Source organism: Ptychodera flava, chromosome 18, assembly GCF_041260155.1.
Source record: "Ptychodera flava strain L36383 chromosome 18, AS_Pfla_20210202, whole genome shotgun sequence".
Lineage (NCBI taxonomy): Eukaryota > Metazoa > Hemichordata > Enteropneusta > Ptychoderidae > Ptychodera > Ptychodera flava.
In genome coordinates this window covers 5,487,441-5,506,806 of record NC_091945.1, presented here as the reverse complement: position 1 = coordinate 5,506,806, position 19,366 = coordinate 5,487,441, and the positions used below count along the sequence as shown (strand labels likewise).

Here is a 19,366-nt window from a genome sequence, read left to right as displayed (position 1 = left end):
TACTCATAGAATATTGGTTGGTAAGGGCTGATATGATAATCATATCAGTTGTTGATACTGTTAGATCATTCCAATTCATTGGAGGGCTATAGTACCCTGTCAAAGCGAACTATTCAAATCTTAGGATATTTATACATTGTTCTTTAAGATATATTTATTTTAAGCTCAGTATTGCGTTAGATGTGGAGTATGTAAACTTTGCTTTTTTTCTATATTGTGAAAATAACCTCATCATTCCTTTACGAAAGTTATGAGTTCCATAAACAAAAATCGACTAAAGTTTAACTCTCGCCTTTATAAAAAGCTCTCAATCGAAGGGCTACCCAGCGCATAAAGCGAGCATCTTTATGGCATATATGAACGTGATGTAGATATATTAGCCGTACAAATCTCCTGTATATCTCCATGAAATGTGATTGTCCTAGGGCGTCCGAATTTGCAATATCTGAAAACAATTCGTGAGCGCACTAGAACAAAAATAAGTAACTGCAGCGTCGTAACACGTTCATTTTTAGAAATACGAATAAAATACGTGTAACTCAAAGGTATATATTTTGCTTCTATATTATCGTTACTAGCTCACCTTGATAAAACTAAACTACCTACATAACAAATTATTGACTTGTTTGTGTCTTACATTTTGTATAAGAAAATTACACGGAATGCGACCATAACCTCCTGGATAAAAATTACTGATTTAGAGCAAGCGATGTACAGATGTAGTGGAGCTACGACCTATTCTCCTGACCGCGAAGTGGTATAGATGCGGCAGACTCTCAAAGTCGCGTTCACTCCACGCACGCACAAACGCTCTCCACAGAGTGTTCACCTCACAATCGCATGGAGACGACCACGCTATAGAATTTCAGTCAAAACATTTCACATTCAAAGTAACATTTATACTTTCAATGCTTTGTTGGAGCGACTTCATTATACACAACAATTTGAATCAAGTCAATAATAGCTCGTGACCTTGACAATCAATGCCATTGACGAGTCAGAACATAGAGAACAGAACAGTGAGATGTGTCAGAGAAAGGTCAATCTGCAGTGGTCTTAACCAAGCAAGGTATTGAATAAAACGTTGATGTAAAGTCTAAGATTAACCGAACACTTATTCTGTTTATATACATGCGTGTTTTGACAGTACGCCCTTTGATAACCTCAAATGCAAGCTACAAAATACCTTTGCTGCTAAAAAGCGGGCATTGTCTAAAATATGGCCTTAAATAAAATTCGATAATAACAAGACATGAAGCCGATACATAGAACTGTTAATGACTTTATTTGACTAGACAATGACAGAAGCAAATGATTATTTAAGGTGATTCTGTCACCCTTATCTGCCATCAGCCGGTGTGTATAGTCAAACTTGTCAGAGTAAACAACGACCTCGAGGATGATTTATTAGACAGCACAGAATTATACAAACAAAACTTATCAGAACTTGTCACATGTTGAAGATTGATTTGGCAACTTATTAATGCTTAACTGACGCAGTATAAACGCCACGCTCATTCAGATAAGGGACTGATCAGTTGCTTCGACCGAGGGGCGTGGATCCATGGGGCATCCTGTTTTTTGAGTTTGGTGATGGGGGTCAGCATGTTTTGGCCAACAGTTGTCAGTGTCTTTTAAATATCAACAAGGGCTCATACTTGCCTAAATGCATCGTACTAGTCACGAACTTTAGCATTCAGTTGCATTTGTCGGGTAACTTTGACATATCAGACATAAATTATAAATTTTTGAGTGCGCAATTAGGGCGCACGACTTTAAAATATCAAACATATATATTAGAGATATTTGGATGTTTCATATATTCCGAAGCACCCTTTTCTATATCAGAGATATATTTCAGAGATATGTTGACGTTTGCTATTAAGAGTCTGTTTTCTAAAGTGTAATCATTATGAAATCTGCAGTTCATATGAAAAGCACGACAAATTCCTGATACTTTTCTGTTTTGTCTATGAGAATTCACCTTAAGAAATCAACATGCATGAGTATATAACGATAAGATATTATTCCCTAATATTTTTCTTCGTTCAGCGAAGGAAAATACGAGTGACGTAATGACCGTGTCACCACGAGTTGGAGACGAGTGGTGACACGGTCATTACGTCACGAGTATTTTCCGAGCTGAACGAAGAAAAATACTAGGAAATAATATACTTATCACATGCACAAGCCAAGAATTCGTTATTTTTGGCAAAATAAAGTAAGTTTTCCATGACGATTTCGCGTTTAAACTTTTGAACTACTTTAGGAATAAATATCAGTACGCCGTGCACAAGTTGTCAATCATTTCCAGTCGTCCGTCGTGTGCGTTGGCGCTCATGTTCGTTAGTGTGTGGAGCAAATGACAGCTCTCGGTCTACACGTAGGCTACCTTCCGCACAGTTATACTCTATTTCAAAGATAGCACGGTCCTAGAAATTTATCACAGACGAAGATACGCTATTTTTCGGGAACAAATATCGACTGAATCTCGACGGCGCGAACACTGTAAACATTGCGCCTGACCCTGTTTGCAATGCGTACGGAATCCACGACTTTCGTCAGGTTCCTGACCAAAATGACCCGATTTGTATTGATGGAGAACCTGTTGAACAAGTGACCTTTTTCAAGTACCTTGGCGTAATTCTCGACAGTAAACTTTCATTTAGTCATCATACAACAGCCCTTCTAAAGAAATGTCAGCAGAGGTTGCACGTGCTTAGAAGGCTGCGTTCCTTTGATGTGGATTCACAGCTGTTACTCTTACTATATCGGAGTATTATTGAACCACTTCTGACTTATTGCAATATCTGCTACTTTTCATTGCTCTCTACCGTAAATCGCAATAAGTTGTTAAAAATCTCGCAAACTGCTGCTAAGATAATTGGTAGACCCACTCCGTCCCTTTCAGTGCTCACGGATAGTGCAATACTGCGCAAAGCACGATCAATCACTGCTGACGTAAACCATCCTTTGTATTCCTCTTTTGAATTATTGCCTTCAGGAAGGAGATTTCGCTGCTTGAAGTGTAACAAATTAAGGTACAGAAAGAGCTTTGTCCCAACAGCCATTAAGAGACTCAATCTCTGAAGTGTATTTTTTTTTCCGTGTGTTTTCTGACTTAGTTTGTGTTTTGTTTTGTTTTTGTTTTTTATGTCTGTCAGGTCGTTATTTTTATCCTCTGAGCTGTAAGGTGATTATCCTTTTTAGGACAATAAAGTATAATAATTTAATTTATACGCGACCAGCTTAGAGTTCGTTGTTTCCGAAAATATTCACGTAATTCCTTCGGAATATACAGGCGGTACACTAGTAGTAAGGATTTGTTCCCTTCTGTGAGACATAAGAATATTTACACCCATTTTATTCATTTTATCTAAAGGGAGTGAAGGAAAATTCACCATCCATGTAGCTATGAAGTGACCCTGACCTATATATGAACTCAAGTACGCGCGACAGCTGACGCAGCAGATAGTGCATTGTCCTGAACTCAGCGGGAAATTCCCTGCTGAGTCAGGTCCTGGACTTGCGCAATACACTAGCTATGACTCACTGGGTGATCCCAGAACATCTGTCGGATCATTTGTTAGATAGATTCTGACTGAGATGTACCGGAGCGAGTCTGCTCTTACAAAGGCAACGGTTCCAGAGGTGCGTCTTCTGGATGTAAGTATGCAATATCTGCTGGCTGTTTCTCATTTTTCCTACCCTACCGGAACGGGGAACAATATTAACACTTATGTTACCTATCCGAACGAGATTTTCCTCCTCCCTACCGGAACCGTAGGGGTTCCCGGATGTTGCGCAATACCCCTACGGAACGTTTCCAGCAGGGACTTTCAAGTATGACTTTCGCAATACCATTCCGGTAGGCTTCGAGTAACGGTTGCTTAGCAGCCTGTGATGTCATGACAGAGGTCTGTCATTCTACAGTTTTTCGGAACGGTTTTTCATGAAAATCCTATCGGAATGTTTCTACAGAATTGTTTCTGAATGACTCTCATTAACTAAAATAGTAAAGACTTTAATCTACTATTTTCAACAGAGACCTGAGCATCGCTAATTACATAAACATGTGCAAATATATTATCATTCCGACCTTTGATTCTATTATCATCGCGAGAGTCGACACTTTTCACTGAAGTACCTTTCTTCAAGATTTCAAGTTGTATTCCATCTTTTGTGTTCATTACTCTAAGACCATTTCCATGAAACTCAATATCTTTAAAGCTACGCAGATCAATAAACAGACAAAATTTATTCTTCAAATAATCGACTTCGTCTATATCAATTTCACACCAATCTTTATCTTCAGCAAAATACCGTCTTGTTTCTGTCCAAAATTGTCTTGGTATCATCTTCTGAGCGTATATTTTGTTCGCAATACCCTCAATCATTACAGACACAGATTCAATGGATGGATTAAAGAAAAGTTCAGTATTAAGTTCTGACTGATTCTGATTTTTAGTGAAGAGTATCGCGATACCTCTCATGCTACGTCGTGGTACATTTATATTTTCATTGATAACCGTGGTTGATTCTTTGAATGGGATTGTTCTAAAATAATGTATATGCTCGTAAAGGTAACTTTTCCCGCCGTTGTAATAACCAGCAGTTGACCTCGCGAGTGCGGAATCAGAAATTGTCTCATATTCCATTTGAATGTTTTTTAATTTATAATTGGATGTAACAACATTATTACTAACAAGTAATTGGGAGACGGGTGCCAACGTAATTTCCCATTCGATATGACTCCCTAACTCTTTTGGATATGCAACCCCATGGCCTGTTATGAGGGGATGATTCAGATGAATAGCATATTTTGTTTTATATGTGTCAAAAAGTAAATTATCATCCACGACAGCGTGATCTGCATCTTTCGAGTTACTTCTTAATTTTCTTAGATTTTCGTTTTGAATTCCGTACAGTGTCATGTTCGTTCTCTCCTTTTTATGTTTGAAGAGATCGCGATAACATTCAATAAGGTTATATTTATTCAAATTGAAAAGTGCCTGCCCCTGAAATGTGAGAACCATACGCTCCACCAAATTTTTTGCAACATTTTGAACCACTCGGTTATCTTCATGTCCCGTTACTTCGAGATCAAAAACCAGGTCGAAAGTATCTGGAACTAGGACTACTCCGCTTTCTAACTTTGGACATCGTATGATAAGTGTCTGACCTGGATCTGCCTCAGTTGACCTGGATCTGCCTCACTTGGATTATGGGCAATCACATGATGAGTTCTTTCTGACTTAGTTCCATTTGGTATTCGGTTGGTGAAATTCGGTAATAATGATCTATCGTATACCTGAGCCATTTTCGTGTAATGTATATAGTAGTGAAGAAGAAAAAATTACAGTTAAAAAGAAAAAATAAATCACATCTTTACATAAATATTTCCGTCTGATTGAAAGATAAATCGATTACCTGTGTCGCGAATCAATCGAAGAACCCAATATTCTTGGAGATGATGAGCCTCTTGGTCATCCTCAGTATCCTGGAATACAGCTATGAATTCTAGTCGCTTAAAGAAGTTAGTCTTTTGACATTCCTTAATGAAAGCTAATATGTTATGATATAGATTATCATCTTTGAGTCGGACACCTGGATTTGCTCAAAGGATATGTCGATTTACTCGTCGGAGTTTGCACCATTCCAATTCGACAGAGAAACCAAACAGGTCTTTATTTTTAGAAAGAAACTTTGCAATATTCTTTTCACCAAACATGTCGATTCCGTAAGACCATATATTAATACATAATTTTATTTATAATGACTAATGTTAAACCAGTTAAAAATATCCATAGCTGTTCTCCAACAAATCCGACAACCGATCCTGCTGTTTTTAAAAGAAAACTGACAAGTGAACCGATTAAACCTGGTATTGCAGCAGCACTTTTTGCAGCCAATGTTTTTAACCATTCGCCAAATTGCTTTACAATTTCTTTAGCTTTTGTGTATACTTTGGGCGTACCTGAACCCCCTGTGTTTGCTCCAGTTCTTGCTGCTCCTCCTCCTTTATTTACAGCCAGGGCAATTGTTGATATTGTCATTCCAAGGGCAGTCAGTAATGCAACGATTGTAATACCATTTCGTTTAAATAACTCAGTCAGCTTCAGCCTGAGTGACAATTCTGGATCGGAAATTACATCACGAAGAGACCTAGTCGATGCCAGTCTTTCACGTGCCCCACTGATCATATCATGTTGTACTTCAATTCGATTATTAATTTTAGCTAGTCTTGTTCTGAGTTCGGGTGTAATTTCTGTCTGCTCTGACATAATTTTATCTCTTTCACTGTAAAGCTCATCAAGACGCATATTTGCCATCTTTAATTCATCAACAAAAGCTCTATATTCAGGGTTTAGATTGTTCCATTCATTGATTTTAGTTTCAAAAGCTTGTATTTTATCTGCATTACCAAAAGAATATTGCCGTAACTCTGTCAGTTCATCTTTGTATATACCCATGTCTTCTGGTGTCATCTTCTCAGCCGGTATTTTATTGTTTTTCACATCTTCAGAATACGATGTAGAACTTACAAATTCGGGCTCTGCGCTAGAGCGATCGACTCCACTCTATGCGTATACTTTATTTATAAATTCAGAACCTCCTTTCCTCTTTTTTAATGTGGATTTCTCTAAAAATCTACTTCCTTTATCTGTTGTAACTCTGATTTCTTTATAATACATTTCACTACCTTTAATCTTACCATATAAAATCAATTCGTGTCGTGCATCCGGATTAGTAATATTATATTTGTCTAAGAGTCCTTCAGCCATATCTTTTGTAATTTCCAGTCTCTGTCCAATCAAACGATCCACCATTGGGCTATACACTAAAGGGTCGGGGTTTACATCACCATCATAGGAAAAAGTTGTTTCAGCAGTAGCATCATCATCATCATCCAAATTTGCCTCATCGAAATCCTTGAGTGGTATATCTTCTCCTCCTTCTGCCATATTGTCTTTCTATATTACTACAATTATTTTTTATCATCCCTTACATATACAGTAAAAAATGCACGTCCTCAGTTGTTGAAAGCGTTGAACAATTGGCCGACTATATCGAAAGAACCAGCGCTGCATATCGACGAAGTTACAAATTAATGGGTCGAATTGATATGGCTCTTAATATGACTAAGGGAATTCTTGTAAGTTCTGCTGTATAGCGGCAATTCCGGCAGTCCAGTTCTTTTAGCTTTAACTCCTATACAGGTGTTATTATTGATGAATACAAGGAAAAACAGGAGTATCAAAAAGGCGAGAGAGATATAAACGTTATTACGTCCAATATAAACAGCTGCTTACACAAATACAAGAAAAGTGCAACAACAGAGGCCTCAGACCTTATTCAGAACATTTTCAAGCAGGCACTAGAAATTCAAAAACAAGAAGGATTTAGTCCCCCTCTAGAAAGATATATGCGACATTATGGATTAAATGGATATGAAAGTTAGGAACTCCGTCCTATTGGCCACGTTTCTGCCAGCCATTCGCCCGTGTCCGGATTATATAACTGCACACGTTTGATATCATTTGGCGCCATCATGATTTTACTGCGCTTTTCACTACGGATTTCTCCAGGTTTTTCCGTACAAACTGCACAAAATGTGCCTGCTCGGGCTCCTTCCCAGTTTCAAACAGATCCTTATAGTCTTCAAAGTTCAAATGTTTTCTAACACAAACATCTTTTATCTATCCCTTTATTTTTTTTCGTCTCCGAAGTTGGAGTCCGAAAAGCATACACTTTCGAGCGTATGCCGACAAAATCAAGAATACGTTCTCCAGTCAACTCATCTTTAATTATACCTTTAAATTTACCTATCACCTTTTTATTAATCTTCGGAAAATCGGGGCCGCTCATCCCACTAGTATCATATATAGACTCATTACCATTCTTTTCCACATCTTCTCGGACTATATCATTGAAAGTTACGTCTGGGGAAGGAAGAGGCACACTGTAAACAAAACTGTCAGTATCCATGTAGGCTAATCGTATTCCAGGGAACCGCTTTCGAAAGTAATTGTAATGCGTCTCATACATAAGCAGCTTAGAAAGTTCGAGCACTGCCGCGCCAATGAAAACTGGTTTTACATATCTATGCTCATCCGTTTTCAGTTCCAGTAGGGCACTGTCGCAGGTATCGCCATCCTCTTCACTAGTTATGAGAGTTATATGTTTCATCTTTGGATTATACTTCTGAATCTTTTTACGACCACTATCGGAACCGTTCCGACCCAAAACAAATCTAAAGTCTCTGTTCTTTCGAACGTCTTCTATTGTCTTACCGAACATCGCGTTATTCATCAACTTATAGAAATTCTTTTCAAAATCTGTCTTTCCATTTGCCCTCATTTTAGTATTAAAGTCAATATATTTTGCGAGACACGGCGCCTCTTCGAAGGCACGCGCCCGATGAATCTTTTTCAGTCGCATTCCCATCCGTGATAGAATCCAGAAGATAGAATTCAAGCAACTTGTAGTGTAAGACGTATCTCTCTCTGTCCATAAGACTTGTAATCAGTCGACTGCCCTGCCTCGGAAATTCGTAGTGATGCGGCGCGAGTGGTAGATCGGAATGTTCTTCATGTAATTCAGTCGGATATTCTAAGTCTACTTCTAGAAAACAGGGTGGGAAGCTATACGCTCCACCGTCAGGCAAGTCAGCTGTTCGAGCAAACCACTCTTCCCTCGTCATCCAATGAAGTCCGCCCACTGGCATTGCCTGACTCATTGCCCAGCCATAAAGATTATTAGCATCGAGATATTTTATTTCGGACAGCGGCTTCTCCGGATCATAATTCCCGCCAGCTCCGCCAGGCTCGTCTGTTGCATAAGCTGGATGATTTGTCTGTAAATAATGAATATTACACTGACTGATACCACCTCTAATTCCCCTCTGAATGAAATTCATCTGCTCAGCATCTTGAATGAGTTTAAATTTATTACCCGTGTAAAGTAACATAGCATCCCATGTCAAGCCAGGCGCTGACATATAGTGGGCCGGATCTAACTTATATGCTTTTAAACATGTGTCACGGAAATTTTCGAATATATTTGCAAGAAGGAGAACGTCGGTCTCACAATAGAATTCCATATAATCACGAATCGTCTTACATCCAACTTCGTCCCACACCTTCAATGCATGTTCATGGTCAGACTCAGAAATCCCCTCTTCCGTTAATTCACTATAAAATTTGTGTCTCTCCGGGAGCTGGTCCTCTTCTAGTCTGTCAACCGAGTCTAAATATTCGTACGGGAAGAAACCTTTCGCCCACTGAATGTCCGGGTACGAAAGTGGTACTGCCGTCCATCCATCCTCTGGCACAGTCTTTGCCAACTTCGCGAGCGACCCAGACATCAACTGAGCACTGTCCATAAACTTTATAGAAAAGAAACGTTTCACTGTCTCCCTCTCCCCATCGACAACAGTTGATGCACTAAAAATAAATGTTTTCATAAGACACATAATTCCACCATTACCCGTCTTAGCTATGATATTTGGCTCTGGTCCAGTACCCCCTCTGGCATCAGCATCTCCTTCGGTAACGATTTCATGTAACTTTTTTAAAATAAAAGAACCATCGTACCCCTTGAGGTTGTGAAAGTAGATAGGAATGATTCTCGATGGGCGGCACTTTTCACAATAAAAAGTCGTAGGATCTTTATCCACTATTCGGTATCCAGCTTCATCTCCACATGCAATACAGACTGGATCGTTGTAATTAGATCTATCTTTAATCGGTTTTACTTTCCAAAAATACGATTTCGAATAATACTCAGACCTTTTCTTCATATCCTGTAGAATTCTGTAACACAGGAAGGACCTGTGAATGTTCTTTTACTATAAACTTTCGGCTTACTGTCCATCCCCATCGTTCAATCATAACATACGAAAGACAAATTGGAATGTGTCGGCCGGTGCCCTGCTCAATAATTGCCTCAGTATCTGCGTAGATAACGTAGGGACAGGGCACCATTTTCCAATGTGCTTCGAATTGACACACTTCCTTAGAAAAACTGGCTGGGCAGTGTCTGTTCCACAGTATACCTGATGTATTTCTAATTCTTCTGTTGACGCAAAACCTTGCTTACAAACCATACAAATACACTTCTCCTGTGCTTATTCTTACGATTAGTATGAGAATTAAGAAGGCTATTTAACGCAGTAATTGGTACGAATTGGTTCCTTCGGGCTTTGCCAACTATCAGTAAGATATTTGCTATTTGATCAGCTCCACCTTCGGAATGGACTCCGCCACTATACAACACAGTTATGTCGGACGGGTCGGGATTATTCTCGTAGATCTGAAATACTTGGATCAGCTCCACCTTCGGAACGGACTCCGCCACTATACAACACAGTTATGTCGGACGGTTCGGGATTATTCTCGTAGATCTGAAATACTTGGAGTTTGGTGCCCGGATTTTGCTGCTCGAAGCGCTTGAATACAGTCTCATCGGCGGCGTAGGAAATGGTATTCCATCAAAAGAGTAATCGGCCATAAATGGAGTGTACGTATTCCATTTTTTTCTAGTCTGTCCACATTTCTTTTCACGAAAGTGGGGGTCACCTAACTTCATACTTGCTACAACTGCGTATTGAAATCAATTCTTGCTGCCAGAAGGTAGAATAAGATCGCTCACACAATGTTTATTTTTTAACCATCCGGGAAGTTGAATCAGGCTGTCACGTAAGCCACCAGTCCCAAGTAGAACTTCTACCAGTCTTACTTTAAAATAAAGTATCTCCTCGAGAACTAGGCCGGAACCCACAACAGCTTCAGCTTTATCAAGCCATTCTTTGTAGTCTTTTACTAATTGTTCTTTCACAGCCGATCCTTCAACCTCTTTTGTGTATATACCTTTATAGTTAACATAGTATGTGCGAGTTTGCACACTTTGATCTTTTGGATTTTTGAATTTGACTTCCATTTCTGTATAAACACGGTACATCTTTCTTTTTTCTGTCATACCTTCGATATCCACCAGCGTTTCGATGTCCTCGACTCGCTTGACTTCGGGAAAAACTTTTTCTATAAATGCACCTTTGAATGCTTTTCGTAAGCGACGTTTTTTTATGTTGTAATGCACAGTAAGTCTCCTTGGAATAAGCTGCGGCGCCCCCTTGTATTTCTTTATTAATTCTTCTCTAAGATCATTGAAATCTATCCTCGGTTTTTTACCGAAGGGATTTTCTAGAGTAAATCCTTGGCCTGATGAATCTGTTAAATCTGTGTGAGTCATGGTGCATAGGTAATTCTGAGTGTCTAGCCATCTATTTAAATCAAGTTTAAGTATATCGGCCAATTGGCTTATCTTATATTCATTCACGACTGGCTCCATTGTACTGTCCTATATATATATCATAGAATTTTTTTTCTTAAAAAGAAAAAACAATTATTCTATGATGGGTCATCAAAATCCACTATAATATTTTTGGCAGCATTTATTTGTTTATATATCTCGCCTAATCTTTCTAAGTCGACTAGTTCTTCCGCATCTTGAATTTCTGGTTTATTAGCCGTGGCACAAAATAACCTCTCAACAGTGAAAGAAAGGGCACGCTTATTTAAGCGCGGTTTAAATGCTAAGAATTCTATCTTACTACCTTTCCGGATATTACGAGGTACAATAGCAGGATTTTCTCTGACTGGCAATGGGCTCACTGCTTTAAAACCGCAGTCAATTTCTTGAACCATATCAATACATGTAGCGAAATCGGCCCCTCTTTTAAACCGAAATTTAAAATACTTTATCTGTGCCCCGCTCCCTCGCTTCTGATAAACTTTAGATGGATTGTAAAATCCGATAGGATTCTTGGAGTGAGCGGCCAGGCTTGCAGCATAACTTTTAGCAGTGCTTGCATCGAAACTTTCACCTAAGGTACGGAATACTATTAAATCGGTAAACTTTTGAAGACTCGGTAGCCAACGGACACACATTTCATCGCATGTAGCTGGATCTTTAGAACCATATTTAGGTCCGATGTTGAAAACTACTTCTAGCTCACTGTCTACGTATATGAAAGGATCTACCAAAGATTCACGAAATATGAGTTTGCCGTCACTGATTTGAATTTCTCCGGTTTCAAGTATTTTTATTGCATCTGAAATAGAAAGGATTGCCATTGTCTTATCGCATATATCTTTACGAAAAATAATTTAAAAAAATTTTTTTCTATGATATAGTATACCAAAATGTCATACATATTCATAAATGGCCCAACTGGAAGTGGTAAGAGTTACGATGCAGTAAATTTGGCTGCGTCTCACGTACCAGAATTTGACACTAGTTTTTCTAGCAACATTGCCGACTTTTATAATGGGAAAGTTTCGATTGCCGATTTTCAGAATCAGTTTATAGAACATACTCTTAGTTTACAATGTCGGGCTGGTACAGACTCCGCTGGGAAAGCCAACTACATTATTTGTGACTCTTCCATAATTCAACATCTAACTTTTTCTAGAATCCGGGGCGTTTCCGTGGCAGCGGAAGAAAAAAAGATTGTTTCTAGAGCATTTGACCATTTACATAGTTTCATTATCATATTCAAAGATATGCCTTTTGATTATTGCAGGCGGAATATTCTGACTCGAGCAAGACAATATGAAATAACCGCCTTAAAAGAACTAGAAGAGATTCATGATAAGTTCAAACAGACTTTCTCAGAAATTTGTAATGACTACAGGCTTGCATGTTTGATAATTCATCAATCTCCTACGCCTGCCCTTCTCAAGAATATACTTAATCCAACAATTGATACCGAGACAGTCGGGCCAGTAGAATCATCTCCACAAGCTTTTGACTTTGGAATTGCATGGAGCAGCCCTTCGGCACGCGATAGCGGCAGCCAGGGATTTTTAATTGACGGTTTTCAGCAAGGAGGAACTTGAAAAAGCTCATTATCCACCTGGTCAAGAACAACTAGAACAACCTCGAGTCTCACTCAAGAACCTACACAAACTTTTTAATGCTTGTGAAACAGTGTGTGCTTATAATGCTCCGTTTGACTTGCGGGCACTTGATATGATGAACGGACAAGACTTTAAAGTTACTTGTCTATGGCTCATGTCAGTTGTGTACATTATACTTCAACCAGAACTTATAGATAAAGCTGAAAAAGGGGACTCGAAAGAACAGCTCATAACAACATGAGAAGTCGCTTTGAAGATCTTGCAAACTTAATATGTTCAGGAACCGAGGTACCACCTCATCCACATACTGCCAAAAAGATGCAATAAGTGAACATTACTTACGACAGTACATGATAAACACTTGGCCAGGTGGTTGGAAGCGGGGTGGTAAGCTGACACTTTCTTCTTTCGAGAAATTAAGACTTTTTTCCGTGGTACTTATTGAATAACTAATTACTTGCGTTAGTACTTACGTTAGTACTTACGTTAGTACTTACGTTTGTACTTGACAAGTACCAGCACAGGAACTTACGAAGTTCTAATAACATTTTCCTCTGGCTCCCAACTATTGAAACTTTCTGGATAGCCTTGCCATTTTATCAGATAATATTTCTTTCCTCTAATTTTTTTCATCTTCAAAATTCGTTCTACTCTGTACAGCTCATCGGCGCGTTCCGAAAGATAGAAAGTGCCGAGTAAATTTCCTCTCCATTCAGATCTTTTATCTTATAAACTGGCGGTGTTCCCAGTCCAGCTGCGTACACCACTTTTGAAACTATGAAAATCTCCTCTGTCCAATTTGGTAAATATCCTTTCTTGAAAGTGGTCTTGTATTTTGTAATTCGGACTCGTTCTCCCGGCTTGAATTCAGGGTTAGCTCCCATGGCTGCCAACTCAGGGTAAAGTGTATAAAATGCCTGCCAATCGTTCTCCTCTGTTACGTCGACGGGTTTCATTTTGATACTTCCGTGTACGGTGTTATTGTAATTCTCGAGAAGTTCTGGTAGAATGGGGAGCCAGGAACGTGTCTGTTTATATGTAAAGTATTTCCACATCATCGTTTTAAGCGTCCGATTAAAACGTTCAACAACGCTAGCTTTTTTGTCACTGTAGGTGTGAAACCAGTGAATTCCCGCCTCCTCCAACCATTTCTGCATTTTTCGGTTTGTAAATTCCCGCCCCTCATCTGTCTGAAGTTTGTCGGGTTGCCTCCCGGATTTCTTAATTATGTCTTGTAGCGCCTGCAAATACGGATAGTTTGCAACAAATCATCTGGCACAAGACCACTAATTTACTTCCTGGTTCGTTACCCACGAAGATAGTCCGGGTTAAAAATAGTGCCAATCTGTGCAAATCAAGAGCTTTGATAAAGATTTTAAAGGTTAGACCATGAGCTTATAGTGTTTTAGTGAGAGCAGCATGAGCTCCATTCAAAAATCACATCAGCTTTGCAGACAGTGGTATGATTGAGCTGAAATCTGTTGAGTAATGAGACCCACTTTATGTGTATCAATGGGCCTTGAATTTTGCAAAATCACCACTGGGGGCGCTATTTTGACCTCTAGCTCAAAATTTCCGTGGACTTGCCCACACGAAATTTTGATCAGTGTACAAGCTAAAGCTGATTATACACCTGTCAATGGGATTTGGGCCGCTGAATGTTCTAAAGTAGGAAAATTTAACTCAACGCTACCATGGTCGCCTATGGGAAATGAATTAGTGATCTTGTGCCTAATTGACGGCCCTGGGTAAGTCACATGTTTTGATACAATGTATCTTTTTTGGTCTACTTTGGCGTGTAAACTTTGATTTTTTCCCACACATTACAATGGACGTGGAAATAGCGACCAAGTATAGAGACAAGCTGGCTGAAAATTCGGCTTTGGCTGAGAATGGGGAGTGTCAGATATGGTGTGGTGCCATGAAAACATCAGGGAATTATGGTGTCATGAATGTGAAATTATCCAGGTCATCTCAATGGCGGTGTATTGTGGTTCACCGTGTATCATACATGGTGAATCACAATACAGTAAGCCTGCCAACAGACCTGGATGTTTCACATTTATGCCATAATTCCCTGTGCATCAAAGCTGAACATCTTTCATTGGAACCTCACCATATCAATAACAACAGGCAGTTTTGCAAATCAAAGCAGCAATGCTTAGGGCATGGGGTTTATGCCTGTTGCATGTTGTCACTGGCACTCCCCAAAAGGTATTTTTGTTCTATATTTTCTCTGCTATCTTGTTTATTGATACACTTGGATGTTGTTTGGTCAGGGTTTGTCAGGTCTTGTCTTTGATGTCTTGTCAGGTCAGGCCAGGTCAGACCAGGTCAGGTCAGGTCAGGTCAGGTCAGGTCAGGTCAGGTCAATTCAATCTTATACATAAGTGACTCCACACATTTCTCTGTTCTTCAATTAAGCAATGTTTTATTGATATCTCTGCCTTTCAGGGGAGAGACAGAGATTGACACACACATAGAATATTCTAAATATTTCAAATTATTGAAATTACAGAAATTGCGATAAAATTTCCAAAACTTTGATTCACTCCACTCTAAAAACCAGATGCAAAAAACCTCATTAGCCAATTGTATGAGGAAAAAAATTCTCTGGAAAAGCGCAAGTGAACAGTCTGTGTATAATTTCATTATTGCATTTCTTTGTGTTTGTAATTTTTTCTCACACATATGTTTCCACTACTAACCCTAACCTTTGAACTCTAACCTCTGAACTTCCAATCCTAAGCCTTTCAACCTGAGCTCCCTAACCAAAAAAGTTAACCCTAATATTTTATTACCAGACTATAATCCTACATAAAATTAAATTTCTAATTCATCAGTTTTATTGCTGAATTATGAAAAGGTTGTTTTATATTTGATTATTGTTGATATTTAGTTTGTTATCCTATCAATAAATTTCTCTCTATAGCACTGATTTTGCATAGGTGTGGTCACCCTTTGATTTTGTCGCAGGCTCCCTGGGTAGTGATGGATCAAGTTGACCTCGCTTATACAAATGCTTTTTTTGACTACTGTCTCTCTTCTGTTGATAATAACTTTTTGCTCTTACAAATCTTGATTTCAACTGTCTCTGTTTACATTTTCGTGTATTTTTATACCACTTAATATATTCTTTTTCTCTTTGCATGGCTTTTAAGGTAGCAGCAGCTCGTCCACCCTTGGTAATAGGACACCCAATTTCCTCAAGTTTTTTGTGAATGGAATCTGCCAAGCCATTATTTATTCGATGTACAGCAGAAGACACTCGTGCTGCTGCATTGCGAGAGAAATTCACATTTTTAGGTAAGGAACTACTGATACCCCTATTGACAGCTTCACATTTTTGAGTATTTGTCCCAAATTTAAGTTTTTCAATGCTTTCTTTGCTCAATTTAATCCCTATGATGTCCCTTAAAAGAGTCTCATCATTTGAATTCATGTTCAGTTTCTTAAGGCCATAGGGAGACAAATGTACTGAACGGTTTATCCAGTTCTTCCGCTTACCACCTTCACAAACCATGGAATTATATCTACACTTTGAGCAGTCTCCTTTGTAGCATAAAACAGTGGCATCAATGATCTTTGGAAGTCGGTCTCCAATCAAATGGCTGTTTGGCCCATATTTTAAAAGAAGCTGATCTAAAATTTTGTGGCAGCGAGTTTTCACATCCATGGAAAACACTTTCTGAGCGGCCGTTCTTTCAGCTTTTGTGGCCCCAGGAAACATATTTTCACTGTAAGAGGCAGACAAACTAGCCCTGAACTGACTTTGGCCGAGATGAATGGGGTCAGCTAAACGTGTGACTCTCCACAGTGGGTGAAGAAATTTTAAACCATCCTCTATACCAGCTGCACTTCGCCCATCCCCGTCAGTGGTGGCATACTTAATGAGTAGCTCGTGGAGGCCAAATTTTTTTCCAAGCTCCCTCCCAATATTAAACTCTGATAGAGGCTCAGTGAATTTTACATTGGCAGTACAGTTTTCATGATTACCCGGACAATTAACATTATAACCCCTTGCTCTAAGCCAAGCCCCGGTCCAGCATAACTTATTATGAACCACCATCCCAATGATCTCATGTTGGTCGGTATTGTCCTCACACGCGATGCCAACAGCTTGTGATGCGGCCTGTCCCACTTGCCTGCGACTTCCGATGGAATAGGAATTATACCTTGCATCTGTTTGTATTGAAATAGGGCTGGAACGTGGCATACCTCGTAATTCATTAATGTCTTTCAGTCCCTCGATTCTCTGTGACATGTCCGCTTCGTTCAAAATAACCGTTCGCAGTCCAACGTTATTTGACAGTCTCTGCATGGCAGTACGCGATGGGGGGTCGATGTCAGCCGTAGCAAGTATCTGTCTAATTTTGGTGTTTCCAATGGGGCTGTCTTGAATGCCAACTTGCAGCGCCACGTTGGGGGCAGCTGCTTTCGCCCCTCTCCGATCACTTTGAACATCCTTGTACATATTATATGCATCTGAAATGAAAGAGCAATTTTTACAATTCAAGATATACTTCCAACAAATGCCTTTTTTGATTTCTTTGAAAATTGTGAACTCGGCAGATGTACATTCACCAATAGCACTATGTTGCTGCTGACACGCGTTGAACATATCGACCATTTTTTCCTTGTCGACAATGGCCATACCTCCATGATACTTCCTGCCACTTTCTAATTGTGATTCTAGGTACTTATCTGATATGCTTGGCTGAGCGGGCAGTGGCCTCAGAAGTTTCCCCAACGTGTCAGAGTGTTCAAGGGATGGAGATGAGCTCTTCCTCACAACTCTACGGTAAACAGCCAGGTCAAGCCTTCTCCAGCTGGTTGATTTGAGTGGAGTATTTTGTGGACCAGCCTGTAAAGTCTGTCTTCTACTGCTGTACCTCTTGTGACCAGCTTTAAAACCAGTTTTCAGACGTTTCCTCCTGCCTTTGATAGCCATAGTGTTTGCAGTCAGTGCTTAGAACTGTAAGTTTTGTAACTGTCTAGCTAAATGACAGTTTAGAACACATTCTCAACTGATATCACACCCAAGTGTTCTAGAATCATGACAGTTTAATTCCAAAAAATAATTCCTATGCAAATGAATACAGTCAGTGGTTGCCATGGTATTCCATGTGACATGTTCAATAGGCAAAACCACCAATGAGACAGCGGAGGCGGCCATATTGGATTTCATGAATATAGGGGTATGGGGAAGCATTTTGTGATTTTACAAGAGAAAGGCCACTCACTTTTCCAAAACAAACCACTTTTTTTAGAGAGGGTATATTACAGGTCTTTATATATAAAATTCGTGCAAATCCCTTCATGACATTTTTTCTAATTTAGATTTGTTTCACAAAAATTGGCCAAAAATGAAAGAAAAAATCTCATTTTCATCCAAAATCGACCCAGATTTCATAAGAATTTGGATTTTGCCTCAAAATAAATGTAATTAGAACAGTACTGCAGATTATAAATTCAAAACTGATATCATCTGTGTCATAGGATTCCAGGATTTTTTGACCAGTGGCATGACATCTTTGCACCTCTGTAATCTCAATGGTAGCTAAAAACACTGGCAGCTAGATATGGCATGTCTGTTCTCATGCAGGCCTATCTATAGAAGTAGTCGTCAAATAACTTTCCTGTTTTAGTAACTTTGACGTGTGAGTGTAGCCTTTCACTGACATTAAAATTTTCCACATTTGTCAATTTAAGGTTCGCTATATTGGCACAAGACCACTAATTTACTTCCTGGTTCGTTACCCACGAAGATAGTCCGGGTTAAAAATAGTGCCAATCTGTGCAAATCAAGAGCTTTGATAAAGATTTTAAAGGTTAGACCATGAGCTTATAGTGTTTTAGTGAGAGCAGCATGAGCTCCATTCAAAAATCACATCAGCTTTGCAGACAGTGGTATGATTGAGCTGAAATCTGTTGAGTAATGAGACCCACTTTATGTGTATCAATGGGCCTTGAATTTTGCAAAATCACCACTGGGGGCGCTATTTTGACCTCTAGCTCAAATTTCCGTGGACTTGCCCACACGAATTTTGATCAGTGTACAAGCTAAAGCTGATTATACACCTGTCAATGGGATTTGGGCCGCTGAATGTTCTAAAGTAGGAAAATTTAACTCAACGCTACCATGGTCGCCTATGGGAAATGAATTAGTGATCTTGTGCCATCTGCCATTTTTGACTGTATCTGCCTGGCCCATGCATATTTGCTGAGCACATCGATTACTGTTAGCATGTATCGAATGTTACGATTCTCTTTTGCGAACGGTGAAGGGAATTCCACGAGATCAGCCTGCCAAAACTCGTCTATCGATGTTACGAAAACACGCCGGCCGCCACGAGTACGAGGTACCGGTTTATGTAGATTATAAGTTAGCTGAGTTTTTAACCACTCCTGCACCTCTTTCTTAGTAACGTGGAGTCCGCTGG

The 19,366-nt window shown here is 39.4% G+C and overlaps 1 protein-coding gene across 1 annotated transcript; it reads right to left on the bottom strand.

The window, feature by feature from the left end:
• Positions 1-14,144: 14,144 nt before the first annotated feature.
• Positions 14,145-19,106, bottom strand: LOC139117893 (uncharacterized). The gene is made up of 2 exons (XM_070681127.1): positions 17,142-19,106; positions 14,145-14,284 (listed from the first exon to the last, which is right to left on the bottom strand). The coding sequence occupies exons 1-2, from the start codon at positions 17,872-17,874 to the stop codon at positions 14,145-14,147; spliced, it is 873 nt and encodes a 290-aa protein (XP_070537228.1). The 5' UTR covers positions 17,875-19,106.
• Between the last annotated feature and the right edge of the window lie 260 nt (positions 19,107-19,366).